At 46.3% G+C, this 23,700-nt stretch overlaps 1 protein-coding gene across 1 annotated transcript; it reads right to left on the bottom strand.

The window, feature by feature from the left end:
* Nucleotides 1–1,777: 1,777 nt before the first annotated feature.
* On the bottom strand, nucleotides 1,778–22,519 carry LOC124025851 (bromodomain-containing protein 9-like). Its single transcript, XM_046339165.1, is given in 18 exon segments — nucleotides 1,778–2,030; nucleotides 2,494–2,670; nucleotides 2,956–3,061; nucleotides 3,241–3,300; nucleotides 4,330–4,441; nucleotides 4,673–4,805; nucleotides 5,477–5,572; nucleotides 5,836–5,911; nucleotides 11,308–11,333; nucleotides 11,336–11,386; nucleotides 12,432–12,490; nucleotides 14,338–14,534; nucleotides 15,716–15,826; nucleotides 16,268–16,412; nucleotides 19,928–19,985; nucleotides 20,388–20,517; nucleotides 21,680–21,900; nucleotides 22,348–22,519. Coding segments are annotated over 18 exon segments (1,908 nt in total). The 5' UTR covers nucleotides 22,397–22,519; the 3' UTR covers nucleotides 1,778–1,929.
* Between the last annotated feature and the right edge of the window lie 1,181 nt (nucleotides 22,520–23,700).

Genomic DNA, 23,700 nt, shown 5'->3' with positions numbered 1-23,700 from the left:
ACAGGGACCAGTTTTTCTCACTAACAGTGGGCAGCCAGTAAACACAGGACCAGTCCTTTTCTCACTAACAGTGGGCAGCCATGTAAACACAGGGACCAGTCCTTTTCACACTAACAGTGGGCAGCCATGTAAACACAGGGACCAGTCCTTTTCTCACTAACAGTGGGCAGCCATGTAAACACAGGGACCAGTCCTTTTCTCACTAACAGTGGGCAGCCATGTAAACACAGGGACCAGTCCTTTCACAGCGGACCAACACAACCCACATGATAACATCCTTTATGAGAGGAGGACTTCACAAGGAGGAGTTGGTAGGCTCCTGGGGCCTTATTATATATCTGTGTCTCAGAGTAAAAGACTGCTGATTTAGGATCAGTTTAGCCATTTAGATAACAATGAACAGGATTACATGGACAGGGGGAGTCTGATTCTAGATCAGCACTCCTACACTGAGATGGTTGATACATATTTTTAACCTTTATTTAATTAGGCAAGTAGATAGAATCAAATGCTTATTTGCAAAGACAGTCTACCCTGGCTCCCCTGGGTCGACTGGAGTAAAAACACAACCTGATGTCAGTACTGTTAAAAACACAACCTGATGACACCGTGCTGTGTAAAAACACAACCTGATGACACAGTACTGGGTAAAAACACAACCTGATGACACAGTACTGGGTAAAAACACAACCTGATGACACAGTACTGGGTAAAAACACAACCTGATGACACAGTACTGGGTAAAAACACAACCTGATGACACAGTACTGGGTAAAAACACAACCTGATGACACAGTACTGTGTAAAAACACAATGTGGACTTTATTCTCTTAAGTATAGCACACATACAAATAATCTGTACAATCATGATGACCTTCCACAACATGTCTGAGGTTCTCTCTCGTTGTTGGATGTGTTGAGAGCACAGAGTCAGACAACAAAACAACCAGTGTGGCTCAGGACGTCAGAACTCTAGGTCTAAGCCACAGATCTGTTGGATCAGATTACCCATCAAACAATGTCTGATCTCAGACTCAGTAGTTGGAGGCATCTTCTACCATCTCCTTAGTCAGTTTCTGTTGGATACTCAGAAGTCTTCATGGCTCTGGAGACACATTTGTTTGAACTCAGAAAACAATATTTTAGATAAAGCATGTTTTTAAAGAGTTAAAACAGTTTTGTTTTGCCTTTTTTGGATGTGGAGCCTGGCTCTGGAGGAACTCATAGGTCAGCTGTTGGATGTGGAGCCTTGGAAAGTTGAGTATCATGGTATAGTGATGGAGGAACTGGTGTGACCTGGCCAGTTGGAGACTGGAGGAACTCCAGTGTGTGGGTCAGCTGTTGGATGTGGAGCCTGGCTCTGGAGACTGGAGGAACTCATAGGTCAGCTGTTGGATGTGGAGCCTGGCTCTGGAGACTGGAGGAACTCATAGGTCAGCTGTTGGATGTGGAGCCTGGCTCTGGAGACTGGAGGAACTCATAGGTCAGCTGTTGGATGTGGAGCCTGGCTCTGGAGACTGGAGGAACTCATAGGTCAGCTGTTGGATGTGGAGCCTGGCTCTGGGGACTGGAGGAACTCATAGGTCAGCTGTTGGATGTGGAGCCTGGCTCTGGAGGAACTCATAGGTCAGCTGTTGGATGTGGAGCCTGGCTCTGGAGGAACTCATAGGTCAGCTGTTGGATGTGGAGCCTGGCTCTGGAGGAACTCATAGGTCAGCTGTTGGATGTGGAGCCTGGCTCTGGAGGAGCCTGGCTCTGGAGACTGGAGGAACTCATAGGTCAGCTGTTGGATGTGGAGCCTGGCTCTGGAGACTGGAGGAACTCATAGGTCAGCTGTTGGATGTGGAGCCTGGCTCTGGGGACTGGAGGAACTCATAGGTCAGCTGTTGGATGTGGAGCCTGGCTCTGGAGACTGGAGGAACTCATAGGTCAGCTGTTGGATGTGGAGCCTGGCTCTGGAGACTGGAGGAACTCATAGGGGTCATGAACCATCTCAGACTGGTCACCAACACCCAGGTGTGAGGGACTCCCTGAGGAGGAACATAGAAAAACCAACGGTCATTGAAACAAAGCACATAAATCACATGTCTACAAAGCCTTTGAAACGTTGAAACTCATGTCTCATATCATTTTACATGATATTTATGAATTTGGCAGAAGATGTTATCCAGACCATCTGTCCTTACAGTTTTAAGTGACTGATGGGATATACCGAGCCTGTAAGTGTCAACAAGGCACAAAATGGCAACTGGCACAGACAGACCAAATCCTGCATGTTTCTGACACTGGCTCAGCGAGGCAGGTGGAGGAGCACCTTCTACGTCCCAAATGGCACCCTATTCCATACATAGCACACTACTTTTGACCAGAGCTGTATGGGCTCTGGTCAAAAGTAGTGCACTATATAGGGAATAGGGTGTCATTTGGGACTTAAGAACTGATACAGCCAGGTAAGTGGATGAGCTCCAGACAGTGTTGTCCTGCAGTCCTCACCCAGGTGGTGCTGGTCCCTGTCGGAGGTCCCTGACAGGGAGGAGAGGTTAGAGGAGGGTCTGGAGCCTCCCCTCTCCACCTGGCCCTCCTGGAACTCCTGCAGCAGCTTGGCTGCCTCCTCAAAGTGCTGCTGGCTGACCCCGTCTTCATGCCCCGGCTCCTTCTTCACTGACTTCCCTGAGAGCAGAGGAGACACACAGGGAAGACCATTACAGTCATACAAGTGGTGAAGATGACAGGGTCCGCATACCGAACAGCCCCCTATTCCCTGTATAGTGCACTACTATAGGGCTATGGTAAACAATCACTATAAAGACTGAGTGTGTGTGTGTGTGTGCCTGTGTGTTTCTGTGTGTGTCTGTGTGTGTGTTTATATGTCTGTATGGGAGGTGGAGGTAAACACACAGGTGGTTAAGATAATGGAAGCGATACTACTGATTTACAACCAGGTAGGATTCTCACCTAAAGAGTTGAGCATGGACATCTCCAGAGACATGTCAGAGTAGCTCTTCATGGACATGAAGTCCAGCACTGAGCTGCCCTCTCCCAGACCTGTCCCATCAGCCATCTGGGCAAATAAACACACACATCTGGAGGGTCAACCATGTTGGGCAAGCAGGATGGACACACACACACACACTCACTCACACTCACACACACACACACTCACTCACACTCACACACACACCAACCACTAAACAAAATCACTGTAAGCATATTCAATTGAACAGCTGTAAAATACTTTACCTGCATATCGTAAATGTTGCTCTTGGGTTCGTCCGGTAAGTTAACATAAACGCCATGTTTCTTTTTTCTGAAACACATTAACATAATGTACATATTACTACCACTAGTTAAAACTAGTTAACATAATGTACATATAGACCCAGCTTCTACCACTAGTTAAAACTAGTTAACATAATGTACATATAGACCCAGCTTCTATCACTAGTTAAAACTAGTTAACATAATGTACATATAGACCCAGCTTCTACCACTAGTTAAAACTAGTTAACATAATGTTATATAGACCCAGCTTCTATCACTAGTTAGAACTAAGTTATATACCCAGCTTCTACCACTAGTCAAAACTAGTTATATACCCAGCTTCTACCACTAGTTAGAACAGGAAAAATAATCTACCACTGTCAAAACCAGGACTTACTGTCCCCCCAGAAGGACTAGTTAACATAAAAGTAGCAGGAAAAATAATCTATCTGTAAATACCCCCAACACAGGACCCCACCCCACAGGACTTACTGACCCCCCCAGACAGGACACAGGAACTGTCCCCCTAACACAGGACTTACTGTGACCCCCCAGACAGGACCCCCACGGTGTGCTTTAGGAAGTCATATGTGACTGACCCCCCCAGACGGGACCCCCACGGTGTGCTTTAGGAAGTCATATGTGACTGACCCCCCCCCCCCCAGACGGGACCCCACGGTGTGCTTTAGGAAGTCATATGTGACTGACCCCCCCAGACAGGACCCACACGGTGTGCTTTAGGAAGTCATATGTGACTGACCCCCCCAGACAGGACCCCCACGGTGTGCTTTAGGAAGTCATATGTGAAGTCTGACCCCCCCAGACGGGACCCCCACGGTGTGCTTTAGGAAGTCATATGTGACTGACCCCCCCCAGACAGGACCCACACGGCGTGCTTTAGGAAGTCATATGTGTGATGGTGTCCCCCCCCCCCAGACGGGACCCCACGGTGTGCTTTAGGAAGTCATATGTGTGATGGTGCCCCCCCCAGATGGCCCGGGTCAAAGGTAGAGCCCTAGATAGCCATTTGGGGCCCAGCCTGTATGAGTGTGTTAATGGGGTACAGACCTGTCTGATCTGGTAGACAGCCTTAGAGTGGTCCCCTGCAGTCATCTTATCCAGCAGCCCGTCAACCAAACGCTTAGTAACGTTCCCACAACCTTTAACAAACTCCTGAATACTGGAATGAGGAAGGAGACAGCATTTACACAGTATATACTACAACGTTAAGGCTTTCTCATACAGCACGTTAGATGTGCACAGCAGGAAGGGTAGCAAAATTGTGGTAAATTTCCCCCAAAATTCCCAGAAATCCCTGGATTTCCTCATTATTGCATCCTGATTCCAAGAACGGTCCAATAGGAACCCGAGCTCCAGTAATGATACCAGTGCTGCTACAGCATCGACTAACCTGAGAGCACACTGCACCCCAGTCTCATCCCCGTAGGCTGAGTAGAGCAGGTCCATCTCATCAGGCAGCAGGTCTGGGTAGATGGAGTTGTTCTGCAGGGTCTGGGTGTTGTAGGTACTGCTCAGGAACGTCACTACACACACACACACACACACACACACACACACACACACACACACACACACACACACACACACACACACACACACACACACACACACACACACACACACACACACACACACACACACACACACACACACACACACACACACGACGAGCAGAAGAAGGAAGCCACATCATACAACATTATGAAAGACAGAACTAGAACGTCTAAGAGCTTGGAAGAAGCCTTGGAAGAAATTCTCTCATCATAGCCAACATTATGAAAGACAGAATCTAGAACGTCTAAGCAGCAGGAGGTCAGGACCATTGTTACATTGACTTTTTTACATGGTCAGGACATGTATCCAACGTGTTAGCTAACCGCTAAGCAGCAGGAGGTCACATTGACTTTTTTACATGGTCAGGACATGTATCCAACGTGTTAGCTAACCGCTAAGCAGCAGGAGGTCCCATTGACTTTTTTACATGGTCAGGACATGTATCCAACGTGTTAGCTAACCGCTAAGCAGCAGGAGGTCACATTGACTTTTTTACATGGTCAGGACATGTATCCAACGTGTTAGCTAACCGCTAGCTAACCGCTAAGCAGCAGGAGGTCACATTGACTTTTTACATGGTCAGGACATGTATCCAACGTGTTAGCTAACCGCTAAGCAGCTTTGTACTTTCTGTACATACCCTTGTGTCTCCTGTCATCTTTGAAACCCAGTGTTGTTAATCCAGGAAGGAGCTTATTGGACAGAGAGCTCAGGTCCACAGGGTGGGTCTCCTCCTCTGGGAAGCAGAGACAGAACAGGCCCTCTGTGTCACATGGTATAGAACACCTTGGACATTTATCTGATACAGTACATCTATACAGGTTCTATATCTTGTCCCAAATGGTCAGGACCTATTCCAATGTAGTGCACTACTTTTGACCAGGGTCCATTGGGTCCATAGGGCTCTGGTCAAAAGTAGTGTACTATATAGGGAATAGGCTGCCATTTGGGACTGTGAGTTTCCCACTGGATAATACCAGAGAAAAGTAGGGAACAAACCTTTTGCTTCTGGATTCAGCTGATTCACTACAGTGTACAACAGATTACCATCAGGCTCTTTCCTCAGGTAACCCATCTGAAAATACAGGAACACAAGAACCATGTGGTCACTGGGACACTACAACCATGTGGTCACTGGGACACTAGAACCATGTGGTCACTGGGACACTACAACCATGTGGTCACTGGGACACTACAACCATGTGGTCACTGGGACACTACAACCATGTGGTCACTGGGACACTACAACCATGTGGTCACTGGGATCTGGTCACTACAACCATGTGGTCACTGGGACACTACAACCATGTGGTCACTGGGACACTACAACCATGTGGTCACTGGGACACTACAACCATGTGGTCACTGGGACACTACAACCATGTGGTCACTGGGACACTACAACCATGTGGTCACTGGGACACTACAACCATGTGGTCACTGGGACACTACAACCATGTGGTCACTGGGACACTACAACCATGTGGTCACTGGGACACTACAACCATGTGGTCACTGGGACACTACAACCATCCTGGTCACCTGGGACACTACAACCATGTGGTCACTGGGACACTACAACCATGTGGTCACTGGGACACTACAACCATGTGGTCACTGGGACACTACAACCATGTGGTCACTGGGACACTACAACCATGTGGTCACTGGGACACTACAACCATGTGGTCACTGGGACACTACAACCATGTGGTCACTGGGACACTACAACCATGTGGTCACTGGGACACTACAACCATGTGGTCACTGGGACACTACAACCATGTGGTCACTGGGACACTACAACCATGTGGTCACTGGGACACTACAACCATGTGGTCACTGGGACACTACAACCATGTGGTCACTGGGACACTACAACCATGTGGTCACTGGGACACTACAACCATGTGGTCACTGGGACACTACAACCATGTGGTCACTGGGACACTACAACCATGTGGTCACTGGGACACTACAACCATGTGGTCACTGGGACACTACAACCATGTGGTCACTGGGACACTACAACCATGTGGTCACTGGGACACTACAACCATGTGGTCACTGGGACACTACAACCATGTGGTCACTGGGACACTACAACCATGTGGTCACTGGGACACTACAACCATGTGGTCACTGGGACACTACAACCATGTGGTCACTGGGACACTACAACCATGTGGTCACTGGGACACTACAACCATGTGGTCACTGGGACACTACAACCATGTGGTCACTGGGACACTACAACCATGTGGTCACTGGGACACTACAACCATGTGGTCACTGGGACACTACAACCATGTGGTCACTGGGACACTACAACCATGTGGTCACTGGGACACTACAACCATGTGGTCACTGGGACACTACAACCATGTGGTCACTGGGACACTACAACCATGTGGTCACTGGGACACTACAACCATGTGGTCACTGGGACACTACAACCATGTGGTCACTGGGACACTACAACCATGTGGTCACTGGGACACTACAACCATGTGGTCACTGGGACACTACAACCATGTGGTCACTGGGACACTACAACCATGTGGTCACTGGGACACTACAACCATGTGGTCACTGGGACACTACAACCATGTGGTCACTGGGACACTACAACCATGTGGTCACTGGGACACTACAACCATGTGGTCACTGGGACACTACAACCATGTGGTCACTGGGACACTACAACCATGTGGTCACTGGGACACTACAACCATGTGGTCACTGGGACACTACAACCATGTGGTCACTGGGACACTACAACCATGTGGTCACTGGGACACTACAACCATGTGGTCACTGGGACACTACAACCATGTGGTCACTGGGACACTACAACCATGTGGTCACTGGGACACTACAACCATGTGGTCACTGGGACACTACAACCATGTGGTCACTGGGACACTACAACCATGTGGTCACTGGGACACTACAACCATGTGGTCACTGGGACACTACAACCATGTGGTCACTGGGACACTACAACCATGTGGTCACTGGGACACTACAACCATGTGGTCACTGGGACACTACAACCATGTGGTCACTGGGACACTACAACCATGTGGTCACTGGGACACTACAACCATGTGGTCACTGGGACACTACAACCATGTGGTCACTGGGACACTACAACCATGTGGTCACTGGGACACTACAACCATGTGGTCACTGGGACACTACAACCATGTGGTCACTGGGACACTACAACCATGTGGTCACTGGGACACTGGGACACCATGTGGTCACAACCATGTGGTCACTGGGACACTACAACCATGTGGTCACTGGGACACTACAACCATGTGGTCACTGGGACACTACAACCATGTGGTCACTGGGACACAAGAACCATGTGGTCACTGGGACACTACAACCATGTGGTCACTGGGACACTACAACCATGTGGTCACTGGGACACTAGAACCATGTGGTCACTGGGACACTACAACCATGTGGTCACTGGGACACTACAACCATGTGGTCACTGGGACACTAGAACCATGTGGTCACTGGGACACTACAACCATGTGGTCACTGGGACACTAGAACCATGTGGTCACTGGGACACTACAACCATGTGGTCACTGGGACACAAGAACCATGTGGTCACTGGGACACTAGAACCATGTGGTCACTGGGACACTAGAACCATGTGGTCACTGGGACACTAGAACCATGTGGTCACACTGGGACACTAGAACCATGTGGTCACTGGGACACTAGAACCATGTGGTCACTGGGGCACTAGAACCATGTGGTCACTGAGGAAGTACAGCTCCCGCTCAGCCCAGTCAAAACTGTTCGCTGCTCTGGCCCCCCAATGGTGGAACAAACTCCCTCACGACGCCAGGACAGCGGAGTCAATCACCACCTTCCGGAGACACCTGAAACCCCACCTCTTTAATGAATACCTAGGATAGGATAAGTAATTCCCCCCCCCCTTTAAGATTTAGATGCACTATTGTAAAGTGACTGTTCCACTGGATGTCATAAGGTGAATGCACCAATTTGTAAGTCGCTCTGGATAAGAGCGTCTGCTAAATGACTTAAATGTAAATGTAATGTAAATGGTCACAGGGACACTAGAACCATGTGGTCACAGGGACACTAGAACCGTGTGGTCACTGGGACACTAGAACCGTGTGGTCACCGGGACACTAAAACCATGTGGTCACTGGGACACTAGAACCATGTGGTCACTGGGACAATACAACCATGTGGTCAACAGGACACTAGAACCATGTGGTCACCGGGACACTACAACCATGTTGGCAACAGGACACTAGAACCGTGTGGTCACCGGGACACTAAAACCATGTGGTCACTGGGACATTAGAACCATGTGGTCACTGGGACACTACAATCATGGTCACCGGGACACTAGAACCATGTGGTCAACAGGACACTAGAACCATGTGGTCACCGGGATAACTAAACATAGATCAACCCTGGCATCCACTTTAAATATCCATCTTTTAAACCTAACTCAAAGTCAGGGATTCGGACCAGCAACCCTCCGCTTCTCTAACCTCTAGGCTAGCAGTCATATCTGATTAAAACACACTGTTGTATTGAGTACAGTACCTTGGACCTGGGCATATAGCAGCTGATCTTTATGTACAGTGTTTATTTTTGATTTAACACGTTTTTGGTTACTACATGATTCCATATGTGTTATTTCCTAGTTTTTATATCTTCACTATTATTCTACAATGTAGAAAACAGTAAAAAACTAAGAAAAACACACAAAGAAACTTGGTAATGTGTACACTACTGGTAAAGGTTTTACATTCAAGGGTTTTTCTTTATTTGTACTATTTTCTATATTGTAGAATAATAGTGAAGAAATCACAACTATGAAATAACACATTGAATCATGTAGTAAACAAAAAACGTGGTAAATAAAATCAACATATATTTTATATTTGAGTTTCTTCAAGTAGCCACCCTTTGCCTTGATGACAGTTTTGCACACTCTTGGCATTCTCTCAACCAGCTTCATGAGGTAGTCACCTGGAATGTATTTCAATTAACAAGTGTGCCTTCTTAAAAGTTAATTTGTGGAATTTCTTTCCTTCTTAATATGTTTGAGGCAATCAGTTGTGTTGTGACAAGGTATGTGGGGCTATACAGAATATATCCCTATTTAGTAAAATACCAAATCCAAATTAAGGCAAGAACAGCTCAAATAAGCAAAAGAAACGTCAGTCCATCATTACTTTAAGACATGAAGGTCAATCAATACGGAAAATGTAAAGAACTTTGAAAGTTTCTTCAAGTGCAGTCGCAAAAACCATCAAGCGCTGTGATGAAACTGGCTCTAATGAGGACCGCCACAGGAAAAGCAAGACCCAGAGTTACCTCTGCTGCAGAGGATACGTTCATTAGAGTTACCAGTATCAGAAATTGCAGCCCAAATAAATGCTTCACAGAGTTCAAGTAACAGACACATCTCAACATCAACTGTTCAGAGGAGACTGTGTGAATCAGGCCTTGTGGTCGAATTTCTGCAAAGAAACCACAACTAAAGGACAACAATAAGAAGAAAAGACTTGCTTCGGCCAAGAAACATGAGCAATGGACATTGGACCGGTGGAAATCTGTCCTTTGGTCTGAAGACCGAAATTGGAGATTTTTGGTTCCAACCACTGTCTTTGTGAGACGCAGAGTAGATGAACGGATGATCTCCGCACGTGTATTTCCCACCGTGAAGCATGGAGGAGGAGGTGTTATGGTGTGGGTGAACGGATGATCTCCGCACGTGTATTTCCCACCGTAAAGCATGGAGGAAGAGGTGTTATGGTGTGGGTGAACTAATGATCTCTGCATGTGTATTTCCCAGCGTAAAGCATGGAGGAGGAAGTGTTATGGTGTGGAGGAGCTTTTCTGGTGACAATGTATGTGATTTATTTAGAATTCAAGGCACACTTAACCAGCATGGCTACCATAGCATTCTGCAGTGATACGCCATCCCATCTGATTTTGGGCTATCATTTGTTTTTCAACAGGACAATGACCCAACACACCTCCAGGCTGTGTAAGGGCTATTTGATCAAGAAGGAGAGTGATGGAGTGCTGCATCAGATGACCTGACCTCCACAATCACCCGACCTCAATGAGTTGGACCGCAGAGTGAAGGAAAAGCAGCCAACAAGTGCTCAGCATATATGGGAACACCTTCAAGACTGTTGGAAAAGCATTCCAGGTGAAGCTGGTTGAGAGAATGCCAAGAGTGTGCAAAGCTGTCATCAAGGTAAAGGGTGGCTATTTGAAGAATATCAATTTGTTTAACACTTTTTTGGTTAATACACGATTCCATATGTGTTACTTTATAGTTTTTATGTCTTCACTATTATTCTACAATGCAGAAAATAGTTTAAAAAATAAAGAAAAACCCTGGAATGAGTAAGTGTGTCCAAACTTTTGACTGGTACTATATATATATACCTTGGAGTTGGGCATGTAGGTTGATGGTCGTGTGCTTCATCTGCAGCGTGCTCCACCAGGGCCAGAACGTGTTCCTCCGCTGTTCAGGCTGCATTTCCCCTCTGGCTCATACAGGTAACTGCTGGGACCACAGAGATGCACACGGTCACTCCACAGATCACTGGCTCATACAGGTAACTGCTGGGACCACAGAGATGCACATGGTCACTCCACAGATCACTGGTTAATACAGGTGACTGCTGGGACCACAGAGATGCACATGGTCACTCCACACTCCACAGATCACTGGTTACAGGTACAACTGCTGGGACCACAGAGATGCACACATGGTCACTCCACAGATCACTGGTCATACAGGTGACTGCTGGGACCACAGAGATGCACACGGACTCCACAGATCACTGGAGGCTGCATCAGTCGGTATTTCACTCCACAGATCACTGGTTAATACAGGTGACTGCTGGGACCACAGAGATGTCACTCCACAGATCACTGGTTAATACAGGTGACTGCTGGGACCACAGAGATGCACACAGTCACTCCACAGATCACTGGTTAATACAGGTGACTGCTGGGACCACAGAGAGCATTCACTCCACAGATCACTGGTTAATACAGGTGACTGCTGGGACCACAGAGATGCACACGGTCACTCCACAGATCACTGGTCATACAGGTGACTGCTGGGACCACAGAGATGCACACGGTCACTCCACAGATCACTGAAGTTAATATCAGGTGACTGCTGGGACCACAGAGATGCACACGGTCACTCCACAGATCACTGGTTAATACAGGTAACTGCTGGGACCACAGAGATTTCCACAGATCACTAGTTAATACAGGTGACTGCTGGGACCACAGAGATGCACAGTCACTCCACAGATCACTGGTTAAAAGGTGACTGCTGGGAAAAGATGCACCTGGAAGACTGGTTAATACAGGTGACTGCTGGGACCACAAGATGCACACTGGTCACTACAGATCACTGGTTAATACAGGTGACTGTTGGGACCACAGAGAAGACCCCCGGTCAAACTCCACAGATCACTGGTTAATACAGGTGACTTCTGGGCTGCAGCGTGTCACTCCACAGATCAGGGCCAGAACGTGTTCCAGATCACTGGCTGTGCTGTCAGTCAGGCTGCAGGCGTCACTCCACAGATCTGGCTCATACAGGTAACTGCTGGGACCACAGAGATGGGACTCCACAGATCACTGGTTAATACAGGTGACTGCTGGGACCACAGAGATGCACACGGTCACTCCACAGATCACTGGCTAATACAGGTGACTGCTGGGACCACAGAGATGCACACGGTCACTCCACAGATCACTGGTTAATACAGTGACTGCTGGGACCACAGAGATGCTGGGACCACAGAGGTCACTCCACAGATCACTGGTTAATACAGGTGACTGCTGGGACCACAGAGATGCACACGGTCACTCCACAGATCACTGGTTAATACAGGTGACTGCTGGGACCACAGAGATGCACACGGTCACTCCACAGATCACTGGTTAATACAGGTGACTGCTGGGACCACAGAGATGCACACGGTCACTCCACAGATCACTGGTTAATACAGGTGACTGCTGGGACCACAGAGATGCACACGGTCACTCCACAGATCACTGGTTAATACAGGTGACTGCTGGGACCACATTCTGCCACCCCTATAAGAATAGTCCCAGTAAGCAAAACTACGTTGAAAAGACGTCTAAAATAGGTTTTTTTTCCAGATGTTGAAGTTTAGGTTCTGAATAAAAGGTGATTTTCAGTTCTAAATGAAAGGTGAAAAGATTAATTAAATTATTTAATTAATAGACATATAATTTTGGCTAAATCAAGGCTAGACCAGACCGGACAAAATCTGAAACAAACAGAAGTGTATGATGGGTTCAGAGTTGATCCGGATTGGACTAGAACACAACGTCCGTGTAAATCAAGGCCAAATCAAAAGAAGACGTCAGTGTTGGTCCGTGCTTACTGAGGTACAGTGGCTTTATTCATCCTGATTCCTGTCACTAATCAACTTCTTTAAGCTCTGAATATCAGCTACTCAACTCCATCAGGAGGAGTTGTTATCCTGAGCCTATTTGCAGTGTGTTTACACAGCGGGAAATGCACAAGTAGTTCATGTTTTCGTTATGATCAGCTCGTCGAAAAATTGATGGATACAAACTTGAAACCACTGATCATGACAATTTAGCCCACGGGATGAAACTCCTGGACAAAAGTTGTGAGCAGCCTGATTGTCCATTTGACTTTGACCTGTCCTGTTGTTAGGATGTGTTGTATGTTAACATGTCAGCACTTTTCTATTTTGACGAGGCATCATTTACGCTCTTTGATGGGAGAAACCTGTACGATAAAAACGTTTCCATCTCATTACATTGTCATCCATTTTATCTCCATCCTGTAGGCTACAGAAAAGGACACCTACTCTTTCTATCTACATCTGTTACATGGTGGTAGATGACTTTATTGACAGGATGTTGGTGGTGTGACGCAGCGACGCGTCTCTCCGACAGCACCCTGGAGAGGCGCGACAGGAATGGACAAGATAAATATTTTGAGTCTCTTCCTTTGTCAAAATGGGCACTGCTTATCATAGTGTGGCATCAGCTCTCACCTAAAAAGCCCTTATGCCACTGGCTGAGAGAAATTGTCATTATTTTGGGGCAGAATTATGTGTTGTTGTAAATGCGCCTTGGTTAGTTTAGCTCAGAAATTGCTAAACTCATAGGCGGCTGCCTAATCCTGCCTAATGAGCGGGCCGGCCCTGGCTGGGACCACAGAGATACACACTGTTACTCTACAGTTCCTGGTTATGTTGCATGTTGGATGGAACATGTAGGATACACGAGTCCTACAATGAGCACCATACAGCAGTGGTTTATGGGCCTCGTCCATCACATTGTACCAAGCCCGGGATAACAGAAGGGGATGAAGTACATGATGCATGAGACCAACATCTACCGAAGTCAAGACACTGGACTAGAGAGTAGGCCAGTCCATTCTACCTGATGACTTCCTTCATATCTTTCATGTCTTTGGGTTTCTTGGATTTCTTGGCCGACGCCGACTCCACGGGCATGGAGATGACCTCCGGAGGGGGCTCCTCAGACGCCAAGTCCTCCTCCCCTAAAATGGCCGCCTGCTGAGAGAAATCCATGTCCTGCATGAAAGACATGCTACGCTTCAGTGCTAACAGCCGCTCCTGGAAACAGAGCAGAGCCACGGAAAAAGAGCCAGAGAGAGAGAGAGAGAGAACCACAGAAAGAGAACCACAGGGGGAGAAAGAGAACCAAAGGGAATTGCTTTATACTCCATCTGCCACAACTCAGCCAGAGAGTGATAGGATGGCTGGTGGGATGGTGGTAGGGATGGGATGGGATGGCTGGTGGGATGGCAGGAGATGGCTGGTAGGATGACTGGTGGGATGGCTGGTGGGACAGGATGGCTGGTGGGATGGTGGTGGGATGGCTGGTGGGATGGTAGTGGGATGGCTGGTGGATGGGATTGTCTGGTGGGATGGGATTGTCTGGTGGTGGGACAGTGGGATGGCTGGTGGGATGGCAGGATTGGATGGCTGGTAGGATGACTGGTGGGATGGCTGGTGGGGATGGCTGGTGGGATGGTGGTGGGATGGTAGTGGGATGGCTGGTGGATGGGATTGTCTAGGGGGATGGGATTGGCTGGTGGGATTGTCTGGTGGATGGGATGGTAGGATGACTGGTGGGATGGCTGGTGGGACAGGATGGATGGTGGTGGGATGGCTGGTGGGATGGTAGGGGGATGGGATTGGCTGTCAGGATGGGATGGCTGGTGGGATTGATCTCAGGATGGGTGGGATGGGATTGGCTGGTGGGATGGTATGTCAGGATGGGATGGCTGGATGTTATGTCAGGATGGGATGGCTGGATGTTATGTCGGGATGGGATGGTGATGGTGATGGAATGGGAAGTCAGGATGGGATGGCTGGTGGGATGGCTGGTGGGATGGTGGTGGTAAGTCTAACTGCGATGGTGATGATTGTTAGGAGGGAAAACATTGATCAGACATCTTGAGTCACACGTCTGCCTTCTATCTGCTTAGTTGTTCTACAGTCTCCTGAATACTCCAATAAAGAAATATACAAGGACGTTACAGTGTGGTGTGTCTGAAGTAAAACCACACAGAGGCAAATCTGTTTCACAAAACCAGAGAGGAGGAAGAATGACCAACATGTGAAAGGACAGAGAGAGAACAGAAAAGGACAAGGAGAAACAGGACTCCACCAGTGAAGACATCTGTCACAGGAAAGGGAATTACATGGATGGGTTATGAACATCAGCACCACAAAATCATACACTGACAATGAGGCCTCTATCCGCTCCTCGTAGAGACACTACTCATTACTTTGCTCATCATCTTGAAGCCAGTGTGCAGCAGTTTCTTGGCAGCCTTGTAGTAAACGGTCTCTGGACGGTTATACACCATGGCATTATCACACATCAGCTTGAAGTCGGCCTGCAACAGAGGAAGCAACCGCTTTATAACAACAAGCTCCCCGCCACTCAATTACAAATAGAAAACTGATACAAATACTTCAACACAAATATTTGTTTAATTGAAGAAAATAAATATCCTCCCTTTGAAAACACTGTCAATGTTATGAATGTAACCATTATGTACAGCACACACATTCCACTTCCACAAGTTATATCAACGTGATAACGCCAAGGCTCTTTCACAAGTCATCTTTCCCTGATTCCTTGTATTTTCTATCCTTGTCACCTTCTTAAAATGCTCAAGGGGAGGCCCGTTGGACCTTCTCCTCCAATACAGTTCAGAAAGAGGTGAGGAATCACTGAAGGACGTATTGAGGTACATCTCAAAATTCTAATCATGACAGTTCCTGTGATCTGTGGTGGACAGATCGCCATGTGGTCGCTTGTAGCAACTCCTTACCTTGAACTCTGTGACGGTTTTGTACTCGTTGTCTGTGATCTTGTCGTTCATGGTGCTGAAATCCATGGGGTGTTTAATTATCACAGAGTAACCTGGAGCGATGGCGTCTGTCACTGGGAAAGTGAAGAACCCATGGGCATCCTTCCTGGAAAGACGAGACAAACAGAAGTCTTCGTACCGACTGAACTGACTTTCATGTCACCAACAGGACTAATCCAGAGATGGATCTGTCACTGAACACATTTACATGCACACAGTATTCCAGATAGTAGCTCATATCCCACTTCAGGTCTTATTCAGGGTAAGCTGTTTACATGCACACAGTATTCCAGATAGTAGCTCATATCCCACTTCAGGTCTTATTCAGGGTAAGCTGTTTACATGCACACAGTATTCCAGATAGTAGCTCATATCCCACTTCAGGTCTTATTCAGGGTAAGCTGTTTACATGCACACAGTATTCCAGATAGTAGCTCATATCCCACTTCAGGTCTTATTCAGGGTAAGCTGTTTACATGCACACAGTATTCCAGATAGTAGCTCATATCCCACTTCAGGTCTTATTCAGGGTAAGCTGTTTACATGCACACAGTATTCCAGATAGTAGCTCATATCCCACTTCAGGTCTTATTCAGGGTAAGCTGTTTACATGCACACAGTATTCCAGATAGTAGCTCATATCCCACTTCAGGTCTTATTCAGGGTAAGCTGTTTACATGCACACAGTATTCCAGATAGTAGCTCATATCCCACTTCAGGTCTTATTCAGGGTAAGCTGTTTACATGCACACAGTATTCCAGATAGTAGCTCATATCCCACTTCAGGTCTTATTCAGGGTAAGCTGTTTACATGCACACAGTATTCCAGATAGTAGCTCATATCCCACTTCAGGTCTTATTCAGGGTAAGCTGTTTACATGCACACAGTATTCCAGATAGTAGCTCATATCCCACTTCAGGTCTTATTCAGGGTAAGCTGTTTACATGCACACAGTATTCCAGATAGTAGCTCATATCCCACTTCAGGTCTTATTCAGGGTAAGCTGTTTACATGCACACAGTATTCCAGATAGTAGCTCATATCCCACTTCAGGTCTTATTCAGGGTAAGCTGTTTACATGCAGGTCACAGTATTCCAGATAGTAGCTCATATCCCACTTCAGGTCTTATTCAGGGTAAGCTGTTTACATGCACACAGTATTCCAGATAGTAGCTCATATCCCACTTCAGGTCTTATTCAGGGTAAGCTGTTTACATGCACACAGTATTCCAGATAGTAGCTCATATCCCACTTCAGGTCTTATTCAGGGTAAGCTGTTTACATGCACACAGTATTCCAGATAGTAGCTCATATCCCACTTCAGGTCTTATTCAGGGTAAGCTGTTTACATGCACACAGTATTCCAGATAGTAGCTCATATCCCACTTCAGGTCTTATTCAGGGTAAGCTGTTTACATGCACACAGTATTCCAGATAGTAGCTCATATCCCACTTCAGGTCTTATTCAGGGTAAGCTGTTTACATGCACACAGTATTCCAGATAGTAGCTCATATCCCACTTCAGGTCTTATTCAGGGTAAGCTGTTTACATGCACACAGTATTCCAGATAGTAGCTCATATCCCACTTCAGGTCTTATTCAGGGTAAGCTGTTTACATGCACACAGTATTCCAGATAGTAGCTCATATCCCACTTCAGGTCTTATTCAGGGTAAGCTGTTTACATGCACACAGTATTCCAGATAGTAGCTCATATCCCACTTCAGGTCTTATTCAGGGTAAGCTGTTTACATGCACACAGTATTCCAGATAGTAGCTCATATCCCACTTCAGGTCTTATTCAGGGTAAGCTGTTTACATGCACACAGTATTCCAGATAGTAGCTCATATCCCACTTCAGGTCTTATTCAGGGTAAGCTGTTTACATGCACACAGTATTCCAGATAGTAGCTCATATCCCACTTCAGGTCTTATTCAGGGTAAGCTGTTTACATGCACACAGTATTCCAGATAGTAGCTCATATCCCACTTCAGGTCTTATTCAGGGTAAGCTGTTTACATGCACACAGTATTCCAGATAGTAGCTCATATCCCACTTCAGGTCTTATTCAGGGTAAGCTGTTTACATGCACACAGTATTCCAGATAGTAGCTCATATCCCACTTCAGGTCTTATTCAGGGTAAGCTGTTTACATGCACACAGTATTCCAGATAGTAGCTCATATCCCACTTCAGGTCTTATTCAGGGTAAGCTGTTTACATGCACACAGTATTCCAGATAGTAGCTCATATCCCACTTCAGGTCTTATTCAGGGTAAGCTGTTTACATGCACACAGTATTCCAGATAGTAGCTCATATCCCACTTCAGGTCTTATTCAGGGTAAGCTGTTTACATGCACACAGTATTCCAGATAGTAGCTCATATCCCACTTCAGGTCTTATTCAGGGTAAGCTGTTTACATGCACACAGTATTCCAGATAGTAGCTCATATCCCACTTCAGGTCTTATTCAGGGTAAGCTGTTTACATGCACACAGTATTCCAGATAGTAGCTCATATCCCACTTCAGGTCTTATTCAGGGTAAGCTGTTTACATGCACACAGTATTCCAGATAGTAGCTCATATCCCACTTCAGGTCTTATTCAGGGTAAGCTGTTTACATGCACACAGTATTCCAGATAGTAGCTCATATCCCACTTCAGGTCTTATTCAGGGTAAGCTGTTTACATGCACACAGTATTCCAGATAGTAGCTCATATCCCACTTCAGGTCTTATTCAGGGTAAGCTGTTTACATGCACACAGTATTCCAGATAGTAGCTCATATCCCACTTCAGGTCTTATTCAGGGTAAGCTGTTTACATGCACACAGTATTCCAGATAGTAGCTCATATCCCACTTCAGGTCTTATTCAGGGTAAGCTGTTTACATGCACACAGTATTCCAGATAGTAGCTCATATCCCACTTCAGGTCTTATTCAGGGTAAGCTGTTTACATGCACACAGTATTCCAGATAGTAGCTCATATCCCACTTCAGGTCTTATTCAGGGTAAGCTGTTTACATGCACACAGTATTCCAGATAGTAGCTCATATCCCACTTCAGGTCTTATTCAGGGTAAGCTGTTTACATGCACACAGTATTCCAGATAGTAGCTCATATCCCACTTCAGGTCTTATTCAGGGTAAGCTGTTTACATGCACACAGTATTCCAGATAGTAGCTCATATCCCACTTCAGGTCTTATTCAGGGTAAGCTGTTTACATGCACACAGTATTCCAGATAGTAGCTCATATCCCACTTCAGGTCTTATTCAGGGTAAGCTGTTTACATGCACACAGTATTCCAGATAGTAGCTCATATCCCACTTCAGGTCTTATTCAGGGTAAGCTGTTTACATGCACCTTTGATATGTGAACCTGAACCCGACAGCACAGAACATGAAAAACAACAGTAAACGGGATAAGATGTTGACATGCCGCAGTATCCCGTCTAAGATCAGCATATCCCAGGCATCTTATCCTGGTTTTTCATAACCAGGATACAAACTGATATGTTTATATGTGTCAACTCAAAAACAGAATAGTTGAGCATTTGGAATAATAAACGGGATAATTGGTGTTCATGTAAACGTGGTCCATGTTGTCAGAGAGCCTTACCTCTGAAGCTGGCGCAGGAAGTGTTCCAGGAGCTGCTGTCGAGGGGTGCACTCACTCTCTGAGGGAAGAGACGATCACAACCCGTTTTACATTAGCCTTTAACACCTCAGATTACTATGGATGGACAATGTATGTTATGATTAAGCAATAAGGCCAGAGGGGGTGTGGTATAAGACCAATGTACCACGGCTAAGAGCTGTTCTTATGCACGACACAATGTGGGGTGCCTGGATACAGCCCTTAACCGTGGTAACAAACCCCAGGTGCCTTATTGCTATTACAAACAGGTTACCAACGGAATTAGAGCAGTAAAAATAAATATTGTGTCATACCCGTGGTATACGGTCTGATATAGCACAGCTGTCAGCCAATCAGCATTCAGGGCTGGAACCACCCAGCTTATAATCAGTAATAACATGTGTAACAACATAACAACACAAGAGAACAGCTATATTATTACCCGGGGCTGTCCTGCAAGCCCTGACAGGCCGGTCTCCTTGTTGCTCCACCTCTACCTTGATGTTGGGGTGAAACTGGTCCATCACCTCCGGCTCCATCTCAGACCTCTCCCTCTTCCTCTTCTTCTCCTCCTGCTGCTGAGACAGACACAACAGGAGTCAGTGACATGGTCCTCATTAAGCTACTGGAGATGGCCCTATGATCTCCTATCTATTATGATTAGGGTTAGTGTTACTGCTGCAAGTACAGTGTACAAATGAGTCATTATAATGCGTGCTAGACTGTAGCAAAGGCATTAATGTACAGTGTTGCCAAACACAAACCAGGAGGTCTCCAGTTCCACTATCTCCTGTAGGACCAGTAGGTCTCCAGTTCCACTAACTCCTGTAGGACCAGGAGGTCTCCAGTTCCACTAACTCCTGTAGGACCAGGAGGTCTCCAGTTCCACTAACTCCTGTAGAAACACGAGGTCTCCAGTTCCACTATCTCCTATAGGACCAGGAGGTCTCCAGTTCCACTATCTCCTGTAGGACCAGGAGGTCTCCAGTTCCACTATCTCCTGTAGGACCAGGAGGTCTCCAGTTCCATTATCTCCTGTAGGACCAGGAGGTCTCCAGTTCCACTATCTCCTATAGGACCAGACCAGGAGGTCTCCAGTTCCACTATCTCCTATAGGACCAGGAGGTCTCCAGTTCCACTATCTCCTGTAGGACCAGGAGGTTTAGGACCCGACTATATGATCTCAAGGAAAACATTATAGGCTCTTGGGATCAAGTAAGCTTGCTGCAAGTAAACATTTCATAGGATGCTGTATACCATGTGTCTCCTGTACATACGACTAATTAAACTTGAAATTTGAGTAATTAAAACCCCCAAAACGTTTCTCACCTCAAAACTAATACCAATGTTTGGTATCTTTGGCAGCATGAAAGGCTCGACTGCCACACCAGTGTGACTGGGCACAACAGTGGGCAGGCCCACACCACTGGCAGAGGCAGTAGCAGCCTCTGATTCATTCTGCTCCGCTCTCTCTTCTTCCTCTTCTCTTCCTGTCAAAGATTAAACATTCATTGATTGATTATTGTTTTTTTGTCCTTAAATGACAACCTAGCTCACTTTATATCATGTTATATGGTATGCTTTATATGAAAGGTTAACTCCCAAGTTGCACCATATTCCCTTTATAGTGTGCCCACCTTCTGACCAAGGCCCATATGGGTCTGGCCAAAAGTAGTGCACTATATAGGGAATAGGGTGCCATTTGGGACAGACCCTTGTTCCCCTCATACTCACCTTCCGTCTTCTCCTCTCCTCATCATCTACGTGTTTGTCTTTCTCCTTCTCAGACTTTTTCTTCTTCTTCTTCTTTTTGTCCTTGTGGCGCTCTCGTTCATGGTCTGACCTGTCGTCGTAGTAACTGGAGTCATGGCCGGAGCCTGAGAGTTCTGTGATCTCACTTCCTCCCACTTTGAGCACCAGCTTCAGCTGCTTCTCAAAAGGCTTGTCCTCACAGTCTGAAAACAGAGACCACATTTAGCTGAGTGATGGGTCATACCCAGTGCAAGATCAACAAGCATGATCGTCATCCTAGCAGAAGATGTGGTGTGTGCGTTACTCTGTAATAAGTGATGATAAACATTAGCTACCCATCGCAGATATATATCTGCAGGGCAATGCTACCACTACGACAGGATAAACTGGCTGGCGTTAATGCATACTCAATCTTGATAAGACCTGATACACATCAGTCATAATATTCATTGGTAATGCTTATGGCAGCAAGCAACATAAGTTGAGGAATAATAAACTACAACAGAAGTTGAGGAATAGTAAATTAGCACTAGCACTGCAGGACGATTCAGTCAGCTGGCCAGACAGTAGGATAACGTTAACTGCTAGCTAGCTAGGCTAGCAAAAAGGGACAAAGCCGGGCATTGAATTTGTTTTCTTTGCTCACTTACCATCAACTGTTCTCCACTCCGGCTTGTGCTTTTTATGCTTCTTCCCCATGTTTGTTGTGTTTAAATTATGCGAACGCGTCTGGTAATCAGGTATCTGTATCTAATAATTGTTTGCATTAAAATGCGATCCATACCCCGATAACCCGGAAGTACATTTCCCACAACAACGGATCTACTTCAGGTTCAACAAAACTGCGCGCTAAATTCGAGTGACGTTCAGTCGATTCCGTACCAAAACGAAGGTAAGCAATTTTTGTGAAAACTTCTTGAATGAAAGCTTAACAAAAATAAATCACGATTCGTAATAGCTGTATTACTCACGCAACACTAGTAACATCCCTTGCTAGTGAGATCTAGCAACAGAATAAAGCGTGTCACTCTGCGACTTTAACTAGTAATGTTGGTGTAGCTAGCGAACATTAGCTAGGTAGCTAAATGCTGTGAGCTTGATGCTTTGCATTGAATGTGCTGTTGTCATACTAGCTAGCTAATTATACTTATTTTGTTGTTAGTTGTAAAGGCAGATAGTAGATAAGTACGTTTTATGCATGTTGGTGATGTCAACATGTCATGTGTACTGCTGCCGGGACATTACATTAGACTGAGCAAGGAGTTTTTGTATTTCCACCCGAAAATGATTTAATTTTGACATCCATTTTAATCTCTGAAGGTATGGAGGGCGACAGAATGGAGGTAGGGGATCTGAAGCAGAACCCCAACGACACGAACAACATCCATGTGGAGGTTCACGTCAAATCTACCAGGTTCCAACTAGCTAGTGTATCTTTAAAAGCTCTATTCACACTGAACTAGTTTTACAGTACTAGGGAATGAAAGTGTCCCAAATGGCACCCTGTTCCCTATATAGTGCACTACTTTTGAAAAGGGCCCTCCTTAAGTGGTGGGCCCTATCAGCCCTTGTCAAGAGTAGTGCACTATATAGGGAATAAGGTTGCCATTTGGAACACTGTCCATTATGTAATGATTTATCCCAGCATGTTAGTCTTTTCAAAGTTGTATTCATGACATGCTTCCATTCCTTTCTCCTTGTCCCTAACAACACTGCTCTCTGTCGCTCTCTCTCTCTCTCTCTCTCTCTCTCTCTCTCTCTCTCTCTCTCTCTCTCTCTCTCTGCGTATTACACTGACTACAGCACTGCCAAGAGGTCTGACGTGAAGATGCACGTCTTGAACCTGCTGAACCGTCATCGGATGGTGTTCGGGGCCTTCAGGTGGACAGAGTTTGACGAAGACTTCCTTATCAAACACGTCCAGTCAGTGGCCATAGTGGACGCTGAGAGAAAAGTAAAGTACTATATGACAGCCTGACGGCATTTACTGTTGTTCTCACTCT

The sequence above is a fragment of the Oncorhynchus gorbuscha genome, unplaced genomic scaffold (genome assembly GCF_021184085.1).
Source record: "Oncorhynchus gorbuscha isolate QuinsamMale2020 ecotype Even-year unplaced genomic scaffold, OgorEven_v1.0 Un_scaffold_2475, whole genome shotgun sequence".
Classification (NCBI taxonomy): Eukaryota; Metazoa; Chordata; class Actinopteri; order Salmoniformes; family Salmonidae; genus Oncorhynchus; species Oncorhynchus gorbuscha.
The sequence above is the reverse complement of the archived record's forward strand: the minus strand, read 5'-3'. Positions and strand labels throughout refer to the sequence as shown.